Source organism: Coregonus lavaretus (assembly GCF_964263955.1).
Source record: "Coregonus lavaretus genome assembly, chromosome: 22".
NCBI classification, from domain to species: domain Eukaryota; kingdom Metazoa; phylum Chordata; class Actinopteri; order Salmoniformes; family Salmonidae; genus Coregonus; species Coregonus lavaretus.
In genome coordinates, this window is record NC_140009.1 from 32,516,942 (window position 1) to 32,538,779 (window position 21,838).

Sequence of the window (21,838 nt, forward strand, 5' to 3'; positions counted from 1 at the left end):
TCCTGTTGGAAGGTGAACCTTCGCCCCAGTCTGAGGTCCTGAGCACTCTGGAGCAGGTTTTCATCAAGGATCTCTCTGTACTTTGCTCTGTTCATCTTTCCCTCGATCCTGACTAGTCTCCCAGTCCCTGCAGCTGAAAAATATCCCCACAGCATGATGCTGCCACCACCATGCTTCACCGTAGGGATGGTGCCAGGTTTCCTCCAGACGTGACACTTGGCATTCAGGCCAAATAATTAAATCTTGGTTTCTCATGGTTAGATTCCTTTAGGTGCCTTTTGGCAAACTCCAAGCGGGCTGTCATGTGCCTTTTACTGAAGAGTGGCTTCCGTCTGGCCACTCTTCCATAAAGGCCTGATTGGTGGAGTGATGCAGAGATGGTTATCCTTCTAGAATGTTTTCCCATCTCCACAGAGGAACTGAAGCTCTGTCAGAGTGACCATCGGGTTCTTGGTCACCTCCCTGGCCAAGGCCCTTCTCCCCCGATTGCTCAGTTTGGCCGGGCGGCCATCTCTAGGAAGAGTCTTGGTGGTTCCAAACTTCTTCCATTTAAGAATGATGGAGGCCACTGTGTTCTTGGGGACCTTCAATGCTGCAAAAATGTTTTGGTACCCTTCCCCAGATCTGTGCCTCGACACAATCCTGTCTCAGAGCGCTATGGACAATTCCTTCGACCTCATGGCTTTGTTTTTGCTCTGACATGCACTGTCAACTGTGGGACCTTATATTGACAGGTGTGTGCATAGTCACTTTAACTCTACCCACATGTACATATTACCTCAATTACCTCGACTAACCTGTGCCCCCACACATTGACTCTGTACCGGTACCCCCTGTATATAGCCTCCCTACTGTTACTTTATTTTACTGCTGCTCTTTAATTATTTTTTACTTATCCATTTCTTTACTTAAAACGTATTTTTCTTCAAACTGCATTGTTGGTTAAGGGCTTGTAAGTAAGCATTTCACTGTAAGGTCTAAACCTGTTGTATTCGGCGCATGTGGCAAATAACATTTTATTTTATTTGTGTGCCTTTCCAAATCATGTCCAATCAATTGAATTTACCACTGGTGGACTCCAACCAGTTGTAGAAACATCTCAAGGATGATCAATGGAAACAGGATGCAACTGAGCTCAATTTCGAGTCTCATGGCAAGGGTCTGAATACCTATGTAAATAAAGTATCTGTTTTTTACTTTTAATAAATGTGCAAAAATATCTAAAAAACAGTTTTTGCTTTGTCATTATGGGGTATTGTGTGTAGATTGATGAGGACATTTCTTTATTTAATCAATTTTAGAATAAGGCTGTAACTTAACAAAATGTGGAAAAAGTCAAGGGGTCTGAATACTTTCCGAAGGCACTGTATGTAACTTTCAAAATACAGAAATCATCCCTGTATGAAGCATTTTGCATCATATGATTCTGCGTTTTGCATCATATGATGCAAAATGCATCGTACGGGGATGCTTTCTTTATTTTGAATGTTACATATCTTGAAAACTTGATTGCTGACAAGCACAACATTTTGGACTAATGAAACAAATACCAAAATATAGTCTTTGGGTGCAATTTTCCTTTAAGCAAGAATATGATCATTTACTTTTGAAGAGAGCCAACAACTACAGGTTCAACAAAAAAAAGCATACTATTTATGTAATAAACCTGTTAAACAGCCCTCACAAAACAAATACATGCCAAACCAGTTTTCATTTTAAAAGATAAGGGGACATGCTTTAAATAGAAACAACAACACTATTAATTACTATTTTAAAAGCTTCTATGAACATCTATATAAATCAGAATTAAATAACAGTTGGACTGATCCTACAGCCTTCTTAGACTCAATAACCCAGCAGACAAAAAATAATCACTAAAAATAGAAATCACCCGAAATGAAATATTAACCATTGTTAAAACATTTGCGCCGAGAAAATCTCCAGGTATGGATGGCTTTCCCATAGAATTTTATTTGACTTTCTGGGATAAAGTAGCACCCCTATTTACTCAAATGACAACACACATGTCACTCAGTTTAGTGCTTCCAAGTTAAATGTATCAAACGGTTATTTCAGTTATATTAAAACCAGGAAAATCTGGGGAGTCCCCTGCAGATTACAAGACCCATAAATTTAATAATACATTTCAACAATTAAATAATAACAAAACTCATAAGCAACAGAATGGCAAAAGTCTTACCGGACTTGATACATATTAATCAAACAGGGTTTATAAAAAATAGTTTCAATATAATACAATACGCTAAAGAACAAGATGTAGATTTATCACTAATGGCTGTTGATGCCTAAAAGGCTTTAGACAGCCTTGAATTGCCTTTTCTATTCAAAACTTTGGAAGCCTTTAACTTTCCTGTGAAATAATACATTTCATAAAAAATATTATATGAATATAATCTGCTGAAATTGCTTTAGAAAGGGGCACGAGACAGGGATGTCCTCTCTCCCCCCTCCTGTTTGCGCAGGACCCAAACTTAACAGGTATCAGTATTGGTAAACATGAATATAAACTAAACTTATTCGCCAACGATCTCTTGATATACAATGACTAATATTGAAAACTCAATGCCCCCCTTGTTAAAAATATTTTCAGAATACTCTAAAATCTCAGGATATAAAATGAACGTGGAAAAACTGAAATAATGGCAATAGGAAAAATAATAACTCATGATCTATAGCAATCCTTCAAGTGGACCACAAAAAATATTAAATACTTAGGAAGCTTAATAAGTGATAACAAATATATAAAGATAACTTTATCCCATTACTCAACAGCATGAAAGCAGATCTGATTAAATGGAGCAATCTTCCCATAAATCTTACATGTATAATAAAACTCTTTAGAATGGCATGCTTTTTATATTTATTTTCGGTAATACCAATCACCCCACCAAAGACATTCTTTAAAAAAGTATACTCGGCCATAAGACTTTACATGGGCAAATAAAACTCATAGAATAAATAGGAACGTTTTACATGTCCCTAAGTCTGAAGGTGGTTTTAACCTTCCAAACTTGGATTTGTATCTCACCACCCAAAGCTTTTACTTGCGACATATTGTTAAATGCACTAAAGAGGAACAATGGGTACCTATCGAAGATGTGTATGCACCTCCCCAGAATATTTTAATGTGTCTGTTTTGAAAGGATGTAGCTAAGAACATTAACAACTTCATAGTTAAGAACACTATAACAATATGGAAGAAAATTAAACGTATTCAACAAGAACCAATATCACTTCCTAAAAACACACCCCTATGGAACAATCCTTGGATAGCTTTTCAGAATTCACAGATAAATTGGCCCACATAGAGACTAAAGGCATAGAAACTTAAATGACAGAATTAAACAGCAATTTTGTACTGACCAATATAGACATTTTCAAATACATGCAACTTAAAAGTTTTATATCACGAAATCTCGAGCTGAAATCTTGTTGAGGGAATTTTATTTGAGTCAGAAATGATACATGAAAGGTAAGATATACAAAACCTTGCAGAAAGCCTATCCAACTGACAATCTCTTATAAACTTTTGGAACCAAGACCTAAAAATAACTGATATTGGCACAAGATGGAGGGAGTGTTGGAACATGACTAACGAAATTACAGTTAACAAAAACGTACACTTATCCAGTATAGACTAATGTACATAATTTATTATGCAAGAGACACATTTCACTAATTCTATAGATTTTATCAATGTTTGTGTGTGTCTGCCTATTGTCTTTTGTCTATGTATGGTTTATATTGTTTGAAAAATATCAAACAAAAAAGCAATGTCCTACAGTATACTATGAGAGTTTTGGTATACAGTGAGATTATTGTCATACTGTACATATCACATGGTGTAAAGCAAATTAGCCACCGAAATTGTCGCAACCCATATTACTAGCCTGTTCAACCTCTCTTTCGTATCGTCTGAGATCCCCAGAGATTGGAAAGCTGCCACAGTCATCCCCCTCTTCAAAGGGGGTGACACTCTAGATCCAAACTGTTACAGACCTATATCCATCCTGCCCTGCCTTTCGAAAGTATTTGAAAGCCTAGTTAACAAACAGATCACCGACCATTTTGAATCCCACTGTATCTTCTCCGCTATGCAATCTGGTTTCCGAGCTGGTCATGTGTGCACTTCAGCCACGCTCAAGGTCCTAAACAATATAATAACCGCGATCGATAAAAAACAGTACTGTGCAGCCGTCTTCATCGACCTGGCCAAGGCTTTTGACTCTGTCAATCACTGCATTCTTATTGGCAGACTAAATAGCCTTGGTTTCTCAAATGACTGACTCACCTGGTTCACCAACTACTTCTCAGATAGAGTTCAATGTGTCAAATCGGAGGGCCTGTTGTCTGAACCTATGGCAGTCTCTATGGGGGTGCCACAGGGTTCAATTCTTGGGCCGACTCTATTCTCTGTGTATATCAATGATGTCGCTCTTGCTGCTGGTGACTCTCAGATCCACCTCTACACAGACGACACCATTTTGTATACATCTGGCCCTTCACTGGACACTGTGTTAACAAACCTCCAAACGAGCTTCAATGCCATACAACACTCCTTCCGTGGCCTCCAACTGCTCTTAAACGCTAGTAAAACTAAATGCATGCTGTTTTTTAAAATTGTATCTTTATTTAACTAGGCAAGTCAGTTAAGAACAAATTCTTATTTACAATGACGGCCTACACCGGCCAAACCCGGACGACGCTGGGCCAATTGTGCGCCGCCCTATGGGACTCCCAATCACGGCCGGTTGTGATACAGCCTGGAATTGAACCGGGGGTCTGTAGTGACGCCTCAAGCACTGAGATGCAGTGTCTTAGACCGCTGCGCCACTCGGGAGCCCAACTTCAATCGAAAGCAGCTTGCACCCGCCCGCCCGACTAGAATCACTACTCTCGGCGGGTCTGACTTAGAATATGTGGACAACTACAAATACCTAGGTGTCTGGTTAGACCATAAACTCTCCTTCCAGACTCACATTAAGCATCTCCAATCAAAAGTTAAATCTAGAATCGGCTTCCTATTTCGCAACAAAGCCTCCTTCACTCATGCTGCTAAACATGCCCTCGTAAAACTGACTATCCTACCGATCCTTGACTTCGGCGATGTCATTTACAAAATAGCTTCCAACACTCTACTCAGCAAATTGGATGTAGTCTATCACAGTGCCATCCGTTTTGTCACCAAAGCCCCATATACTACCCACCATTGTGACCTGTACGCTCTCGTTGGCTGACCCTCACTACATATTCGTCGCCAAACCCACTGGCTCCAGGTCATCTATAAATCACTTCTAGGCAAATCCCCGCCTTATCTTAGATCATTGGTCACCATAGCAACACCCACCCGTAGTATGCGTTCCAGCAAGTATATCTCACTGGTCATCCCCAAAGCCAACACCTCCTTTTGCCGCCATTCCTTCCAGTTCTCTGCTGCAAATGACTGAATCTCTGAAGCTGGAGACACTTATCTCCCTCACTAACTTTAAGCATCAGTTGTCAGAGCAGCTTACTGATCACTGCACCTGTACACAGCCCATTTGTAATTAGCCCACCCAACTACCTCATCCCCATATTGTTATTTACATTGTTATTTATTTTGCTTATTTGCACCCCAGTATCTCTATTTGCACATCATCTTCTGCACATCTATCACTCCAGTGTTAATACTAAATTGTAATTATTTTGCACTATGGCCTATTTATTGCCTTACCTCCATAACTTACTACATTTGCACACACTGTATATAGATTTTCTATTGTGTTTTTGACTGTACGTTTTGTTTTTGTTTATTCCATATGTAACTCTGTGTTGTTGTTGTTTTTATCGCACTGCTTTGCTTTATCTTGGCCAGGTCGCAGTTGTAAATGAGAACTTGTTCTCAACTGGCTTACTTGGTTAAATAAAGGTGAAATAAAAAATGAAATAAATAAAAGTGGGGTAGTATCCTCTAAATCCCTTCATACCCAGACAGGTTTGGCCTATTTTTGATCACCAGTGCGTATCAACCATTGGGCCAAAGCTCTCCAGCAGTGTACCTTTTTAGAATCTAACTTTTCTTTACCTCTAAAATAATTCCAATATTACTAGACACACAGTAAATATGTGATTTTATGTATGATTTCTTACAATATATTATGGTAAATATAGGTTCAGGTAATGGTTTCACTTCATGATAAATCTGTAGCTGTCTTTGGCTGTAGCTGAGCAGAGTGGTGAAAGAGGAAGTGGTGAGAGTAGATATATAATCTATGTGACACAAAGAGTCCTCTAACTCCTCTTGCATGTTAATCATATGGCCTATGGGTTAGTGGCAGGCAGACAGTGACGTGAAGGTTGAAACAAGGCATTGTGTTCTGAGACAAAGCGGAGAATCCCCTCCCACGCAGGCTCAACCTGCTGAAGAGACAATAGAGCTCATTAATTCACTATAAACACACTGATACATCTGAGATATACATTCTTACTGGTTAGAATTAAATTTTAATTGGTTTGCAACTTAGCATGTTTGCAATTAATCAAAAGCATAGTAGCAATGGCACACATTTTCTCACCATTGGTTTTAGATAACCTCTCCCTGTACTGTGTTCCTGTTTTTGCTGTGTCCAACATGATGTTGTAATTCACCCTGAATTATGTATATGACCTGAAACAACTCTTCCCTTCTCTGTCCCTGCAGATGGACAGCAGATTTGGGAGATGGAGGCAACCGTTGACAAAGATAAATGTCAGCCTGTAAGTATCAGTCCTTTTACAGATGTCCCACTTCTCAATGTCTGAAACAGTGGTCAAACCAGTGCACTGATTATACTGAGTGGATTGTTTGTTATTTTTTTCTTATTTTTTTTATGATAATAATGTCAGACTTTGTCACCAATTTCATTGTTTGCACATCTACAGTGGTTAAACTCTGAATATAATCTATACTAATAATGTGACAGATTATTATGAAATGAAAATGATGTCATTTTGCAGAGTCTGCTGTTTGTTGAGATCCCCTCCTATCGCGACCTGTCGATCTGCCATTCTGCCAAAGTGAACTTCTATGTCATCAACGGAAAGAGGAAGCGCAGCCAGCCACAGCACTTCACATTCACTCCACTGGCAGGTATGGTACCATAAGCATCAGCAATAAGGAGGCAATACCCATCATGTGACTGTGACTGTCTGAGAGAACTGTGTGCTATTTTAGGTGCTTCTGTGAAAGAGCAATACAATGATGTAGGAATGATATCAAGTCATATGTTATTCCATGTCAGTAATATGTCACTAAGATATATGCATGGTGTAGTATATTATAGTTACTTTAAGCAGTATAACTTAACCCCCACTCATATCTCTGTTGTCTTCCATCTCTCCCACAGTCCCGTCCATTAAAACAGAGCCTGTGGATGACTATCCTTTATCCATGACCCAGATTCTGGGTGTGTCCCCCCAGTCCTACTACCACCACAGCCCTGGGTTCCGTGGGATCATCCACCCAGACAACGGCCTGGTCTCCAGCATGGCCTCCTGCCAGCAGGTCCGCTCAGGCCTCCCCACCCCCGTCCCAGACACCTGCTTCCAGCAGCAGAGCCCAGCCATTGTGTACTCCCGTGGGGGCAAGAGTCTGAGTGGCAGTCCTGGAGGGCTCTACCAGCAGATGGGGGTGATGCCTGACCCACACCGCACCGTCCTGGTCCACACGGGCTCCCCAGCCCAGTCGTCCCCGCTGGGGGCCCAGCAGCAGCAGCATGGAGGGGGCCAGGGCCAGCACCCCTCCATCATCCAGTTCTCCCCCACCAACCAACACCTGCTCCGGGGAGGCGACCCTCCACCTCTCCAGCCTGACAAGCAGCAGCACATCATCTACTGTGATGGCTACCCTCAGCAGTCTGGAGCCCAAGCTCACTCCCCTATCTCGGCCCACTCCCCCCAACATTACCCCACCACGGTGATCCAGCAGCAGCCCTACGTGCCCAAGGGGGTGCCCAAGGGCAGGTCTTCCCCTGGTGGGATGGAGGCCCAGAGATGCCCCCCTGGAGAGGAGCAGAGAGCCAGCCTCCCTGGAGGACGGGTCACAGTCAAGGAGGAGAACCTGGATCAGATGTACCTTGATGACGGTGAGTGTAAGTTAGTGCCAGGCTTTTATACATCAATATAATTAATGCTCTTGAATGATGCATGGTAGTGTAACATCCATGTTATTTTTATTATCTGAATCACAACAGCATAGGTTGTAACCAATTAATTGTATGTAGCTGTTGAATATTGAAACACATGTAACCTGAATGTGAGATGAGACATGTGTAGTAATCTCTGCCCTGTTTCCCGTCTGGTCAGTGTTGTGAAACATTCCCAGTGAAAAAATCTAAATCTCATATACAGTATTCGGGTCATTCCACAAATAGAGTGCCTTTTGGGTAGTGTAATTTGATAAAAAAAATATATATACATTACCAGTCAAAAGTTTGGACACACCTACTCATTCAAGGGTTTTTCTTAATTTTTACTATAATGAATAATGAAATAACACATTTGGAATCATGTAGTAATCCAAAAAGTTTTAAAGAAATCAACATATATTTTATACTTGAGATTCTTCAAAGTAGCCACCCTTTGCCTTGATGACAGATGACCTGACCTTCTCAATCACCCGACCTCAACCCAATTGAGATGGTTTGGGATGAGTTGGACCGCAGAGTGAAGGAAAAGCAGCCAACAAGTGCTCAGCATATGTTAGAACTCCTTCAAGACTGTTGGAAAAGCATTCCTCATTAAGTTGGTTGAGAGAATGCCAAGAGTGGCTACTTTGAAGAATCTCAAATATAAAATATATTTTGATTTGTTAAACACTTTTTGGGTTACTACATGATTCCAAATGTGTTATTTCATAGTTTTGATGTCTTCACTATTATTCTACAATGTAGAAAATAGTAAAAATAAAGAAAAACCCTTGAATGAGTAGGTGTGTCCAAACGTTTGTTAAGCACTTACAAAAGTGTAACCTATTGTATGAATTGGAATTCATAACATATACGAATAGCAGGAATATATTCATTTTCTTATGTAAAAAAAATTCAGGCTGTACCATATCATATGAAATGGATGACGTTGTACACAATTGTGCACACTTTTCTGAGACCCACTTTGGCTTGTGACCGCTACTTTAAAAACTACTGGCACACTGAAATTAAACAAAACCTCTGTAGCGTAAAAAATTATTAAATAAAAAAATACTATAGTATGTGCCAATTAAGTGCCAATTAAAGAAACAGGGTTGACCGTAACAAGGTTTACCGTAACAGGGTTGACAATTTCATTTTAATTCAGCCATTAATCCCGTTGTGACAGGGGGAATGGAAGCTTGTTGTGTGCAACAGGGAGGGACAATTGAATGCAAGCATACAAAAAAATTAAAAGAATAACATCCTAGCCTATCTATGGTTAGAAGGGTTGACGTGTTATGCTTGACGAGCTCAGTTTTCTACCAGAAAATTGCCAAAAATATTAGAAGCAGCTCACCTGCTTTTAAACTATGATTTGACTATTAGATGTCAATGTTTCTTTAGGAAAAAATATTTTTAAAGAAATAGTTTCACCATAAAACGAAAGTTTGGTTCACATAACAGGTCAATCCTGTTCAAATTATGGACAAACATAAATTCTTCACTAATCACGTGCACTTTAACAACAATCCTTCCCAAGTTGCCAGGCCAGGAGATGTAGTTACGTATGTCCCTCTTAAGTTTTCCACTCAAGGTGGAAATAACATGGATTATGAATCATATATTTATACTTACCCATGTCAGCCCCATTATTACCCTGTGAGATCAGAATAACAGACCACATCCATACTACATGTTGTTGCAGTGTGATCGCCAGACCTGATAATTTTGTCCCTTTAAACCACTCTTTGGTTTGGGAGGTAGCTAGTCCTCGTCAGTGACAGGTCATGTCCCAGACCATGTGGAAGTGTTGTAACCCTGGTGATCTGTGGTTTGAAGGATCATCCTGTTGTTCAGTTCAGCACAACCCAGTAAGAGAGAGAGAGGGGGATTTCTCTGGCATCACCACACACCAGGAAATAAGACTTCTGATTTATATATTTTTTTAAATTGACACAGAAGAAAATGACAAAATTAAGCAGCCAGCTCTCTGGACCGACCGCCTGGATGGGTTGACACTGTTATGATCTGAAAAACAAGTTCCATGGCAACCATTGTCAAACAGTGGAATGGGCTGCTTCAGAGAGCCCAGGAAAGCCTCTTTGTTTGTTATACTTGGCTGGGGTTTCCCTTGGCCCCACACCCCTCAATTCTGTGGGGAACCCACTGGAGGATTTGCTTTTTTCCATCCTTGGCCCAAGATTCTGCCAACCTGGCACAAGAAAATCCTATTTGCAGCTGCTCTCCTCCAGAAAATCCGGTCTGATCTCCATAAGATAGCGCTAAGGGTGGGAGTCGGGAGGCAGCAGCAGCAGGAAAAAGGAAAGGGCTGAGTTCGGATGGAAAAAATGTAACTGAGAATAGGGGCCAGCAGTGGACGAGTTGAATTTTGTTTTAGATGGCCTAACAGGGTTTCCCTCGGTAAACAGCAACACCGTTTACTGTTTCTGATTCAACACAGAGTAACTGGGAGAGGTGGATTGTGTTTGCTCCTCCCTATTACAAGGTGTTGATCTGAGAGCTCCCTACCAAGATCTCTCTCTCTAATGTCTTCCCTCTATTCTGGACTTTTATTCTGGTAGCTACTAGAACAATTCACCATCTCCCTAAAAATCTCATTAAACATACAAACTGGTAAATCGATGTTGTTTCAACGTAATTTGTCAACGTATTGTGATGTGGAATCTATGTGGGAAATACACTGGATTTGAAAAAGTCTACGTAAACTGTTGTTTTGAGTGTGAAATTTTAACCACAGGATTATGTCATCATGGTAACGAATTTTCAACATAGACAAATATATTGAATTTGTACCTTTGAAACAACGTCAGATGAGCTGAAATAAAAGTTCCCAGAAATGTTCCATACATTTTTACATTTACATTTTAGTCATTTAGCAGACGCTCTTAACCAGAGCGACTTACAGGAGCAATTAGGGTTAAGTGCCTTGCTCAAGGGCACATTAACGTCATTTAGCAGACACTCTTAGCCAGAGCGACTCACAAATTGGTGCGTTCACCCTATAGCCAGTGGGATAACCACTTTACAATTTGGGGGGGGGGGGGTTAGAAGGAATACTTTATCAGCACAGAATACTTTACCATACACACAAAAACTTTATTTATCTCACATTTTGTGCACACATTTGTTTACATCCCTCTTAGTGAGCATTTATCCTTTGCCAAGATAATCCATCCACCTGACAGGTGTGGCATATCAAGAAGCTGACTAAACAGCATGATCATTACACAGGTGCACCTTGTGCTGGGGACACAGATTTTGTTGCAACACAATGCCACAGATTGGTGCTATTTCCTTCGATTGAGGGAGCATGCAATTGGCATGCTGACTGCAGGAATGTCCACCAGAGCTGTTGCCAGATCTTTTCATGTTAATTTCTCTATCAAAAGCCGCCTCCAACGTCGTTTTAGAGAACTTGGCAGTACGTCCAAACGGCCTCAGGTGATCTGGAAAGGAGATAGATAAAGTACAGTGCGCCGCAAAGGGCTCTGAACACGTTTGGGTGTTCGTTACCTGGGGTGATGCGTGAGTACCCTGCCTACCGCCTCTAGACCCAAAAGAACGTTGACTGCGACGTGAGGTGGATTGTCCCTTCGTGCCACCAGAGTGGCACTGTCGCTGTCCTCCTGCGCTCTCTCGACCGGTGGCTCCCCCCAGTTCCATCTGCTTGGGGTCAGAGTCGTCCAGAGTGGGAACAGGCAGACCCCTACCAGGACGTCCTCTGGCTGCTAGCAGATTGTCCAGCCGGATGGCCATGTCCACCAGTTGGGAGAACGATAGCATGGCATCCCGGCAGGCTAGCTCCCGTCGGACGTCCTCCCTTAGGTGGCACCGGAAATGGTTGATCAGGTCCCGCTCGTTCCACCCGGACCCCGCTGCCAGCGGCCAGAACTCCAGCGCGTAGTCCTGAGCGGTCCTCGTCCCCTGCCTCAGATGAACCAGTCTTTCGCCCACCTCTCGACCCTCAGGCGGGTGATCAAAAACTGCCCAAAAGAGGCGAGCAAACTCCCCGTAGTCCTCCAACGCGGTACCACCCTCGTTCCACATCGCTTCCCCCAAGCTGGCCAGCATCGAGGAGTGCTCCTGGACCCTTGCCACAACTCCAGGCATGCGGTCTTCTCCTGCTGACTCCATTCAGCGGGTGAGTGATTCTGTGACGAGGTGTGAAGGAAGGAGTCAGGCGCAGGAGGTAAAATACCGAAGTCCAGAGTTTATTCCGTTTACATAAATCAAACCCTCCAAGCGTCAAAACGAAACTAACAAGGGTAAACATCCACCTTGGCATAAACACTAAGAATAGTAGCTCAACCGAGCTACACGCTCTCACAACAAACAATCACTCACAAAGACAAGGGGAACAGAGGGAACACTTATACACATACTAATTAGGGGAATGAGCACCAGGTGTGTGTGATTGACAAGAAATGACAAGTGGAGTGATGAGAATGGGATCGGCAGTAGCTAGTACTCCGGTGACGACGAACGCCGAAGCCTGCCCAAACCAGGAGGGGGGGTAGCCTTGGTGGAAGTCGTGACAGTCCCAATCCACCCACCCGCATCCTCCCTGCCCACCCGGAAACCATGCTTTTCATCGTAAAACGTTTACTTGGTGTTAAATACAGTCTGTGAACAAACTTATAATGTATAAATTGATGGTTCAGATTACAGGATGCATGAAGTAATTTTTTTCCATATTCTGTTCCAGTTAAAGCGTGGTTCAGATTCAATTACATCTGTGGACCATACTTTAATGGCTAGCTCAGAATATGAGCTTTACAAAAGTTGTCCTTTAGGGAGCCCCAGATAATTTATTTATAAATCCCATCATTGGATGTTTAGGTAGTTGGATTTCCCAAGGGACTCCATAGGCCAGCATAGCTGACCTAAATTGTAAATATCGATAAAAGGAGTTGCCTGGTAATGTGTATGTATCTTTCAAATCTTGGAATGTTCTCAAACCATTACTGTCCATAATATCGGTAAGGGTATGGATTCCACATTTGGACCATTGAGGGGGTTGCAAAAGTCCGCCCTCCAGATCACAAGGCATTATTGTGTAATATTGGAGTATGTGCATGCCATTTTGATTCCTAGTTACATTGTTTTTCAATTTTGTGCCAAATAGAAATTGTGTGAGTAATAATAGGACCAACGCATAGTTTACATTGTTTAAGGGATATATCAGTGAAGACCACCTCTTCCAGGGCAATAGGAGACACCATATGTCTCTCTATACTCAGCCAGGGGGCAGAATAATCATGTCTAAACCAATTTAGGATGGGGCGAAATGCTAGAGCCTGGAAATACAATTTAAAGTTTGGTACGGATAGTCCTCCTATGACTTTCCCTCTTTGTAAATGTATACATTTTATCCAGGATCATTTACCTTGTCATATACATTTTGAAAACGCACTATGAATCTTATCCCAATAGCCGGAAGGGGGAGCCATGGGAAGCATTGAACTACAGAAATTCAGCCGTGGCAATATATTCATTTTGACAATAGATATTCTGCTGGTTAAAGCAACTGGGATATTATTCCATCTACTGAGGTCACATTGAATTAATTTAAGCGTTCTGTTAAAGTTTCTGTCAATGGTTTTATCTAAAGAAGTAGATCTACTCCCAAATATTTAAAATGGGAAACGATTGGGATGAAGTCCTCCATCTGGGTTTTGAGAGACAGTAGTGCTGATTTGGTTAGATACATTTTATAACTTGAGAGGAAACTGAATTTATCTATGATCTTCAATGCGTTTGGGAGCTATTGAGATACATTGTCTAGATATAGTAAAATATTGTCTACGTATAATGATATGAGATAATTTGTGTTATTTCCTTCGATTGACAAATTTCCTGCACCAGAGGTTCCATCGATAATAAGAATAGCATAGGTGAAATTGGATCTCCTTGTCTGCTGCTTCTAGTGATTCTGAATGGAGCAGAGCAGATATTGCCTGTTACAACTATGGTTGAGGGATTGGCATATAGTATTTTAATCATATTAATGAAATTGGAGCCAATTTCCATATGTTCCAGACCAGAGATACAGTATGTCCATTCTAATCTATCAAAAGCTTTTTCTGCATCGAGAGATAAAACAGCCCAAGGAGCTGTTGTTTCTGATGAAGCATCTGTGATATGTAATAGTCAACGGTTATGCGAGGATAAATGCTTTTTAACAAACCTGCTTTGGTCCGTGTGGATCAATTTGGGTAAGTCTCGAGACAGGACGACAACATTTTGGGAAACAGTTTAATGTCTGTGTTTATCAAAGGTAGGGGGTGATAGTGAGAACACTGGGTGGCATCCTTACCTTTTTCAATAGTTGCTATATCAGCTAATTGATCTTTACAGCTTAGCTTGTTGGCCAGTAAACGACTGGGACAATTACCATAGAAGTAATGGTTGAGTCTTACTCGAAGGATGGCAAATTCTTCTCTCTGTCTTATCAATAAACTAAATTCTGTCTTGACTTTGGAAAGAGTTATAGCTACTTGGTCTGAAAATAGTTTGTTGAGAACGTTCTAACACGGTTAAAAACATTTCCAATTCTGCAATCTTCTTTAATTGTTATTTATTCAACCCAGATGCAAATGCAGTTGCATTGTTTTTTTAATCTTTGGCGGCATCCCATAGAATCCGGGGGTCATCTACCAAATTTGTATTGATCATTATGAATTAATTTAGTTCAATCGGAAGTCTACATACACTTAGGTTGGAGTCATTAAAACTTGTTTTTCAACCACTTCACAAATTTCTTGTTAACAAACGATCGTTTTGGCAAGTCTGTAAGGACATCTACTTTGTGTATGACACAAGTAATTTTTCCAACAATTGTTTACAGACAGATTATTTCACTTATAATTCACTGTATCACAATTCCAGTGGGTCAGAAGTTTACATACACTAAGTTGACTGTGCCTTTGAACAGCTTGGAAAATTCCAGAAAATGATGTCATGGCTTTAGAAGCTTCTGATAGGCTAATTGACATAATCTGAGTCAATTGGAGGTGTGGATGTATTTCAAGGCCTACCTTCAAACTCAGTGGCTATTTGCTTGACATCATAGGAAAATCAAGAGAAATCAGCCAAGACCTCAGAAAAAACAATTGTAGACCTCCACAAGTCCCAAGTTAAACAATTTAAAGGCAATGCTACCAAATACTAATTGAGTGTATGTAAACTTCTGACCCACTGGGAATGTGATGAAAGAAATAAAAGCTCTCTACTATTATTTTGACATTCACATTCTTAAAATAAAGTGGTGATCCTAACTGACCTAAGACAGGGAATTTTTACTAGGATTAAATGTCAGGAATTGTGAAAAACATAGTTTAAATGTATTTGGCTAAGGTGTATGTAAACTTCCGACTTCAACTGTACGTCTTTTGACATGTCTGTATACAGTTGTCGCAGTGACATCATGAACATTCTATTGTCGTCCGACATCAAACTTGTCATTGTCGTTATGAAAAAGTATAATCACAAAAACGACAGGCTGCATGACATCAGCTGCCTGGTGTTCCAAAATAGCATAACTGGTGTATTTTAACAACAATAAACCCATCCTTTTAAAAATGAATTTAGTATGTGTCAATCTAGCAAACCAGGCAACTAAAAGCAACTTTCTAAACAATGTTTTGGTTAGTTTCTAGCTTGTTAGCGAGCTAACAAACGTTAAGTTAACTGGCTAGCCAGTTAAAATAATGACCATATCATATAGCTGACAACGTCTTAACTTTAGCTAATTTGTATTCATTATTACAGGAAAGTAAACTCACAACAAGATCATTATTTACAAGTTAATTGCGAGCTAATTATAGAAAATAGCTTATGGTTGTGAGTGTTTTGAAATAAAAGCAGGGTTTTCTACCTGAGAATTTTAGAATCTGTCTCGTTGGCCTAACATTATATCCTAATTTGACTTTGGTGCAGGTCATGTTGTTCTTCACATTACCGTCTCTGGTAAACACACTATATCAAAATGTATTTGTCACATGCACAGGATACAGAAGGTGTAAACGGTACATTGAAATGGTTACTTGCATATTGGAGTCTTTTGTTTAGACATATAGGTAGCTAGCTAGCTAAACAATGAACCATAATCCCAACTTATACTGTAACGTTACTACCCTGCATGAATCTACAGGTTGCTAAAGTTAACCAACTAGCTAGTTTAAATGTTAGCTAGCTAACATTAGGCTATAACTAGAAATGCAAATGGTCATTCCCCCTTCCCTCCCCTTATCTATTACATTTCTTAAAAGCATATATTTTGGGGGGTCTTAAGGTATTGTAAAAAGTAAATTAAATAAAAGATAAAATAACTAATCATTTACTCCTTCAGACCTTTACATTTGAGTTTGCAGACTTGATAAATTAGGGTGGGTAATGAAGATTTTTTGGGGACTAAATATAGCAACAGAAATGCAAGCCTAAACAGTCAGATATCCTCACTATTATTAGCAATATGCTCTAAATTACCTTAAACATAGGGGAGAAGAAAAAAAAACTAGCAAAAAGGAATTGTGTGGAAGCCCATATGGGACTGGCCATCTATCTTGAACAGTTTAGCCCATAGGGATGCAATGTGCTGTTGCCCCGTAAGGAAGCAACCCCAGTCTGTATGGCACTTCAATGTATGGCACTTCAATATATTGTCAATTTTTCATTAATTGGCATGGAGTCATCAATGTCTAAATGTCCAGGAACATAGGCAATATAATAATAACGAAGTCCAATGTTCAGCAAGAAAAATAATAGTGTTCCTTTTACCCAATTGAGAGGGTTTTCTCGTCATTGTCTTATGCTGAGGGCAGCATCATAGCCATAGGCTAGGCTGTGTGATTGTGCGTGGATAGCATACCTGAATATTGAGCCAGCCAAATTGGGGTTAGCCTAGATCTGTCACCTCTTCCCCTTGTGTGTTGGACTTGATGTGCTTATCGAATAAGTTTTGAGCCTACTTGGCAGTAGAAAACGTGTGTGTTGTATTCTGGAAGGTCAAGATGAGTTTTGCCAGGTGGATGAAGCCATATCTCAGGTTTAGCTTATTTCTAATTTTTAACTACTTAGCTAGCATGTTACCTAACCCTAACCTTAACCCCTAAATCTAACCTTAACCCATAACCTTAGCTCCTAACCCTTAACCCCTAGCCTAGCTAACGTTAGCCACTTAGCTAACCTAGCTAACTTTAGCCACAACAAATTGGAATTCGTTATGAAGAAAATCGTGTACTGGACACGAATGCATTATGAAGAAGAAAACTGTGTGGTGGACACAAACATTTTGTTATTTAGAAAATCGTGTGGTGGACACTTGTATTTTTTTTGCATGCCTGTCAAGACTTTTGAATAAGTCATTTGTGTCTACTGTATTTCACGATAATCTGTGATAGTGTGTTGGCTATAGGTGCAGTTTTGAGAGAGCATCAGTAGAATACTTTTTCTCAAACACATCCTTCAGTTGTAGGGTGTGAATTCACCCACCCAGTGCCACTTGTAGTTACGTACTGTAGCTGTACACATAACCTAGGGGCCACCCCCGCTCCACCTTCAAACCCTTTCTACAAACAAAGCACAGGAAGATGGAGAGTGCAAAAAGTCCCATTGTCTTTCACTACTTAGATGTCAAGGTGTGGTTTATGCCCTAAACATTCATTTATTTGAACCTCACAAAGACGTTTTCAGAGAAATAAGATTCTCAAATGAGTCACTCAGATGTCTCTTTCACACCTTGCTCATTTCGAAAAGGTTTAAACTCTGGAGTGTCATGATTCTGTGGTTTCGATTATAGAACTGTATCATCTTGGTAATCTCTGTGGTGTGACCGAGATAAAGGCTTACACTGTCTTATACTGTGAAGGTGCTGTCTACAACTTAGAAAGTGATTTACTTGTGAAGGATGGGAGTCGGGATACACTCTTGTACCTGCATCTTTCCATGCCTCCTCATGCTGTTGTTGTAGTGAAACTGACTGGAATTAACCACAGAGGCAGCGGAGCAGGTGAAAATATTCCAGCAGCTGAAAGGAGAGAGCGAGCTACTGTTCAAAGATAAAGCACACAATAACAGCCTGGTGAACACACATTCGTTTCAGGTCACTTACGTCCCACTAAGGAGCGAGCAGATCAACGACAACAATAGCAACATGCCCACACAGAGAACCAGAGTTAAGAAACTAAACTGGGTTATAGCGTACTGTATTCTGAGAATTTCCCTTTTTTTCCCACTCACTCACTCACTCACTCACTCACTCACTCACTCACTCACTCACTCACTCACTCACACACCACCACCACCACCTCATAGGAGGCAGTGTGAAGTGACTGAGTCAGCTACTGTACTGCGTGTGTCTCTCTCCCACCCCTGGTTGGTAAACAAACATGTTTATTGGTACAGGACTCTAAAGCCAGACACTCACCTATTGTATGGTCAAGTCTGAGTGTTCCCTGGGCCAGCCTCAAATGGCCAGGCCGTGCCAACCCTTCACGAGGCTCAGTTAAAGCTCTCTACTGTATAACTGCCCAGCATGCCTTGCTCTGGAGCACCACTTGCCTCTCTAAGCCATCTTTTTTATACTCAGGAAAATCCTGTGGCACCGTTGGGGAGATGAACGTTTCTTTAAGGCATTAGGTGTCAAAGGGAATTCCACTAGAGGATCAAATAAACATGGACGTTGAGGTTCTGACGACAGCAGAGAGAGCTGGAGCAACCGGGCTGGTTTGGCTGCTCTAGTTGGTTTGCCCTCCCTCCCTGTTTCAGATGCAGCTCTGCTCTGCTCCATAAAGTGTGCTTAGTGTTGAGCTGCTGTAAACAGCTATGGTTTATTTTCTCTTTCAGATGATCAGAGACAGAAGGAGTTGAGAGGAGTGGAAGGAGGATAGACTAGCAGCTACTTTTAATGATAGAAGTGGGGCTACAGTTTGCTCTGCTGGCAAGCTGTTTTAGATCAGCTTCTGAATTGTTTGTCAGGCAAAAAATGCATCTCTGATAGATAACTCAGTGACTTGCAATAACATGAGAATGTTATTGAAAACTACAGAATCATGTTTTATCTTAACTGTACCTGTTTTATCTCAACTGTAACTACACAAACAGGGTGCCAGTATTAGTGGATACTTTGCAACCAGTTTCACTGAGTATTAGTTAGGGTGAGGGCTGTTGTGAGTCTCTGAGGGAGTTACTTTGGTACACACCACTGCTCAGCCAGGGATGAGTGTGTCTGTGTGGGTTGGTTGACGGTGTCTGTTTTCGCTTAACTTGCTGTTTAATGGCAGCACCCTTTCCCTTATCCCACTATATAGGCTTTAAAAAGGCCTCCTAAAAGCCTGTTGGATATTGAGTTCCCCTAAACCCGACTCTAAAACAATACAGAACATGGTGCTGCTTATTATGTTACCTCATTCATCCCTTTTAAGTGAAAAGTTTTTTTTTAGGATGCTTCATATCAGTGAAACTACTGTATTAATTGAGACCCAACCTCCCTGTGAATGTTCAAACATTTTTGCTATAGTATACCACACATAAACATGAATGTGGTTAGCTTTTAAAATCAAGGATCTACTAGAATAAAAGGCATTTTGACTCAGTTGATGTCATTGTCAACCAATTTCACATTATTATTCCTCCATTTTGGGCATGCCTTAAAATGTTCCCTAAAAGTCACAACAAGAAGCCATGGCACCAGGCTCTTATGTCATAGTGCCAGTATACACAGTGTGCTTCCAGGCCTGTTGGAGCTGTTAGTTACTGATAAAGACAGACAGACTGCAGTACGGAGGATGTGGCCTATCTGGACAGAGTACATTCTCATCATGCTGGACATTCCTCTGAGCTTACTACAGGTTTCCCTATTGTCAATGTGAATCAAAGTGTGATCAAATACTGTTGTAGTGTAAGCTACGGCTACAGTAGCAATCTGACACTATTATTCAGTTTGACACCTTGCTAGAATAGCCACAGTATAGGCATAATTTTTTATATTTCACGATAGGCCTATAAATATGTTGTAATGGTCCCCATACAAACTGATCATGTAAAGCTAAATGAGAAACCTTACAATCAATGTTTGTAGACTTTTTCAAATAGTAATATATCTGAATTACTTAAAGGTCCAATGCAGCTGTTTTTATCTCAATATCAAATCATTTCTGGGTAACAATTAAGTACTTTACTATGATTGTTTTCAAATAAAATTGTCAAAAAGAAACAAAAATAGCTTCTTAGCAAAGAGCAATTTCTCAAGCAAGAATTGTTCTAGAATTGTCTGGGAGTGGTCTTGAGTGGGGAGGGGAAAACTGAAAACTACAGTAGCTGTTATTGCAAGAGAGGTTTGGAACTCTCTTTCTTATTGGTCTATTAACTAATTTACCGCCTGGTGACAAAACTCCATCCAACCAAAACAGGTTGAAATTCAAACAGCTCCTACACTAAAATGACATTATCACTAAACTTTGTGGAAATATATATAAAACACAGGAAAATCATGTTTTTGACTGCACTGGGCCTTTAATGATGGTCATCTGTATTTAATACATATTTATTTACCCTCATCACAGAGCTCCCAGACATTAACTTTGGACAGATTTCATCACATCACAATGTGTGTAAAATGTGTTTCCCCCACCTTATACACGACGTGGTGCGTGTGTAAGCACTCCACACATATCTCCACACACCTTGACTGAGTCTATTTTTAGAACGCTGAAGCTGTGAAAGTTTACTGTGTTGTGTGTCACCTGGCTGTCAGCAGAACAACAGGAAGTAATGGGGAATAAAAAGAGTGGTAGAATGGAACAATGAGGGTCTCCTCCTAGTGGACACTCTGTGCCAATGCAGCTCATGAACTGTTGTGGCATCTTCTGTTATCACTGCTACAGCCAACCTGGAAACAGAGTAATCAGTAGTTCTTGGTATTGTTTCACTTGGTGATGTTTTACTGTAGGATCAGTATGTTTTTGTCAAGATGTTATGCCCTTTTCTACGACGTAATATACCTTTGTAAGCATTTGTTGTAAGAGAAGTGGTCCTCTGTAGCTCAGCTGGTAGAGCACGGCGCTTGTAACGCCAAGGTAGTGGGTTCGATCCCCGGGACCACCCATACACAAAAATGTATGCACGCATGACTGTAAGTCGCTTTGGATAAAAGCGTCTGCTAAATGGCATATTATTATTATTATAAGTGAAAATTGCCCTCTGGAGCTGTGAAATGCTGCCTGGGAAGAACAGCTGACAGTACAGTATTACATCAAATACCTTTTATACTCTGACTAACTAACACCCTGTACTTGTTTCTCTTCTCCTCCCTGTAGTAAACGAGATCATAAGGAAGGATCTGACTGGCGTGCAGGCCAGAGGTCAGACATAGACGACAGGAAACAGGACGTGGACAGCTGCAGCTCGCTCTGTGTCGCCAAGGAAACTTCTTCTTCCCTGTGTTCCCAACTGCCCATCTCCATATCAACTGTCAACGCCAGCTATCAGCTACCAGCAGTGTGGCTGTTCAGTCCCTTTCCTTCAAATAACTGTTTCTCAGCTAAAAATCCAGTGCCTTTTATCCAATGCCAAAGAACGTTCTACCAAAGACAATCTTCTTAGTTTTTAGGGTCATCAGAAACTAGATTGTGCCTTGTTTTTTTGGTGTA

General features: G+C 40.8%; 1 protein-coding gene across 1 annotated transcript in view; it reads left to right on the forward strand.

Moving 5' to 3' along the window:
* Window positions 1–21,561, forward strand: part of LOC311150071 (nuclear factor of activated T-cells, cytoplasmic 2-like) — a gene marked incomplete at both ends in the record, with an annotated part of 49,635 nt that extends 28,074 nt beyond the window's left edge. Inside the window, 4 exons of the mRNA XM_084187337.1 lie at window positions 6,701–6,756; window positions 6,997–7,129; window positions 7,386–8,129; window positions 21,506–21,561. Of these exons, the coding sequence (XP_084043463.1) occupies window positions 6,701–6,756; window positions 6,997–7,129; window positions 7,386–8,129; window positions 21,506–21,561 (989 nt within the window). The remainder of the gene's footprint in view (window positions 1–6,700; window positions 6,757–6,996; window positions 7,130–7,385; window positions 8,130–21,505) is intronic.
* Window positions 21,562–21,838: the final 277 nt, after the last annotated feature.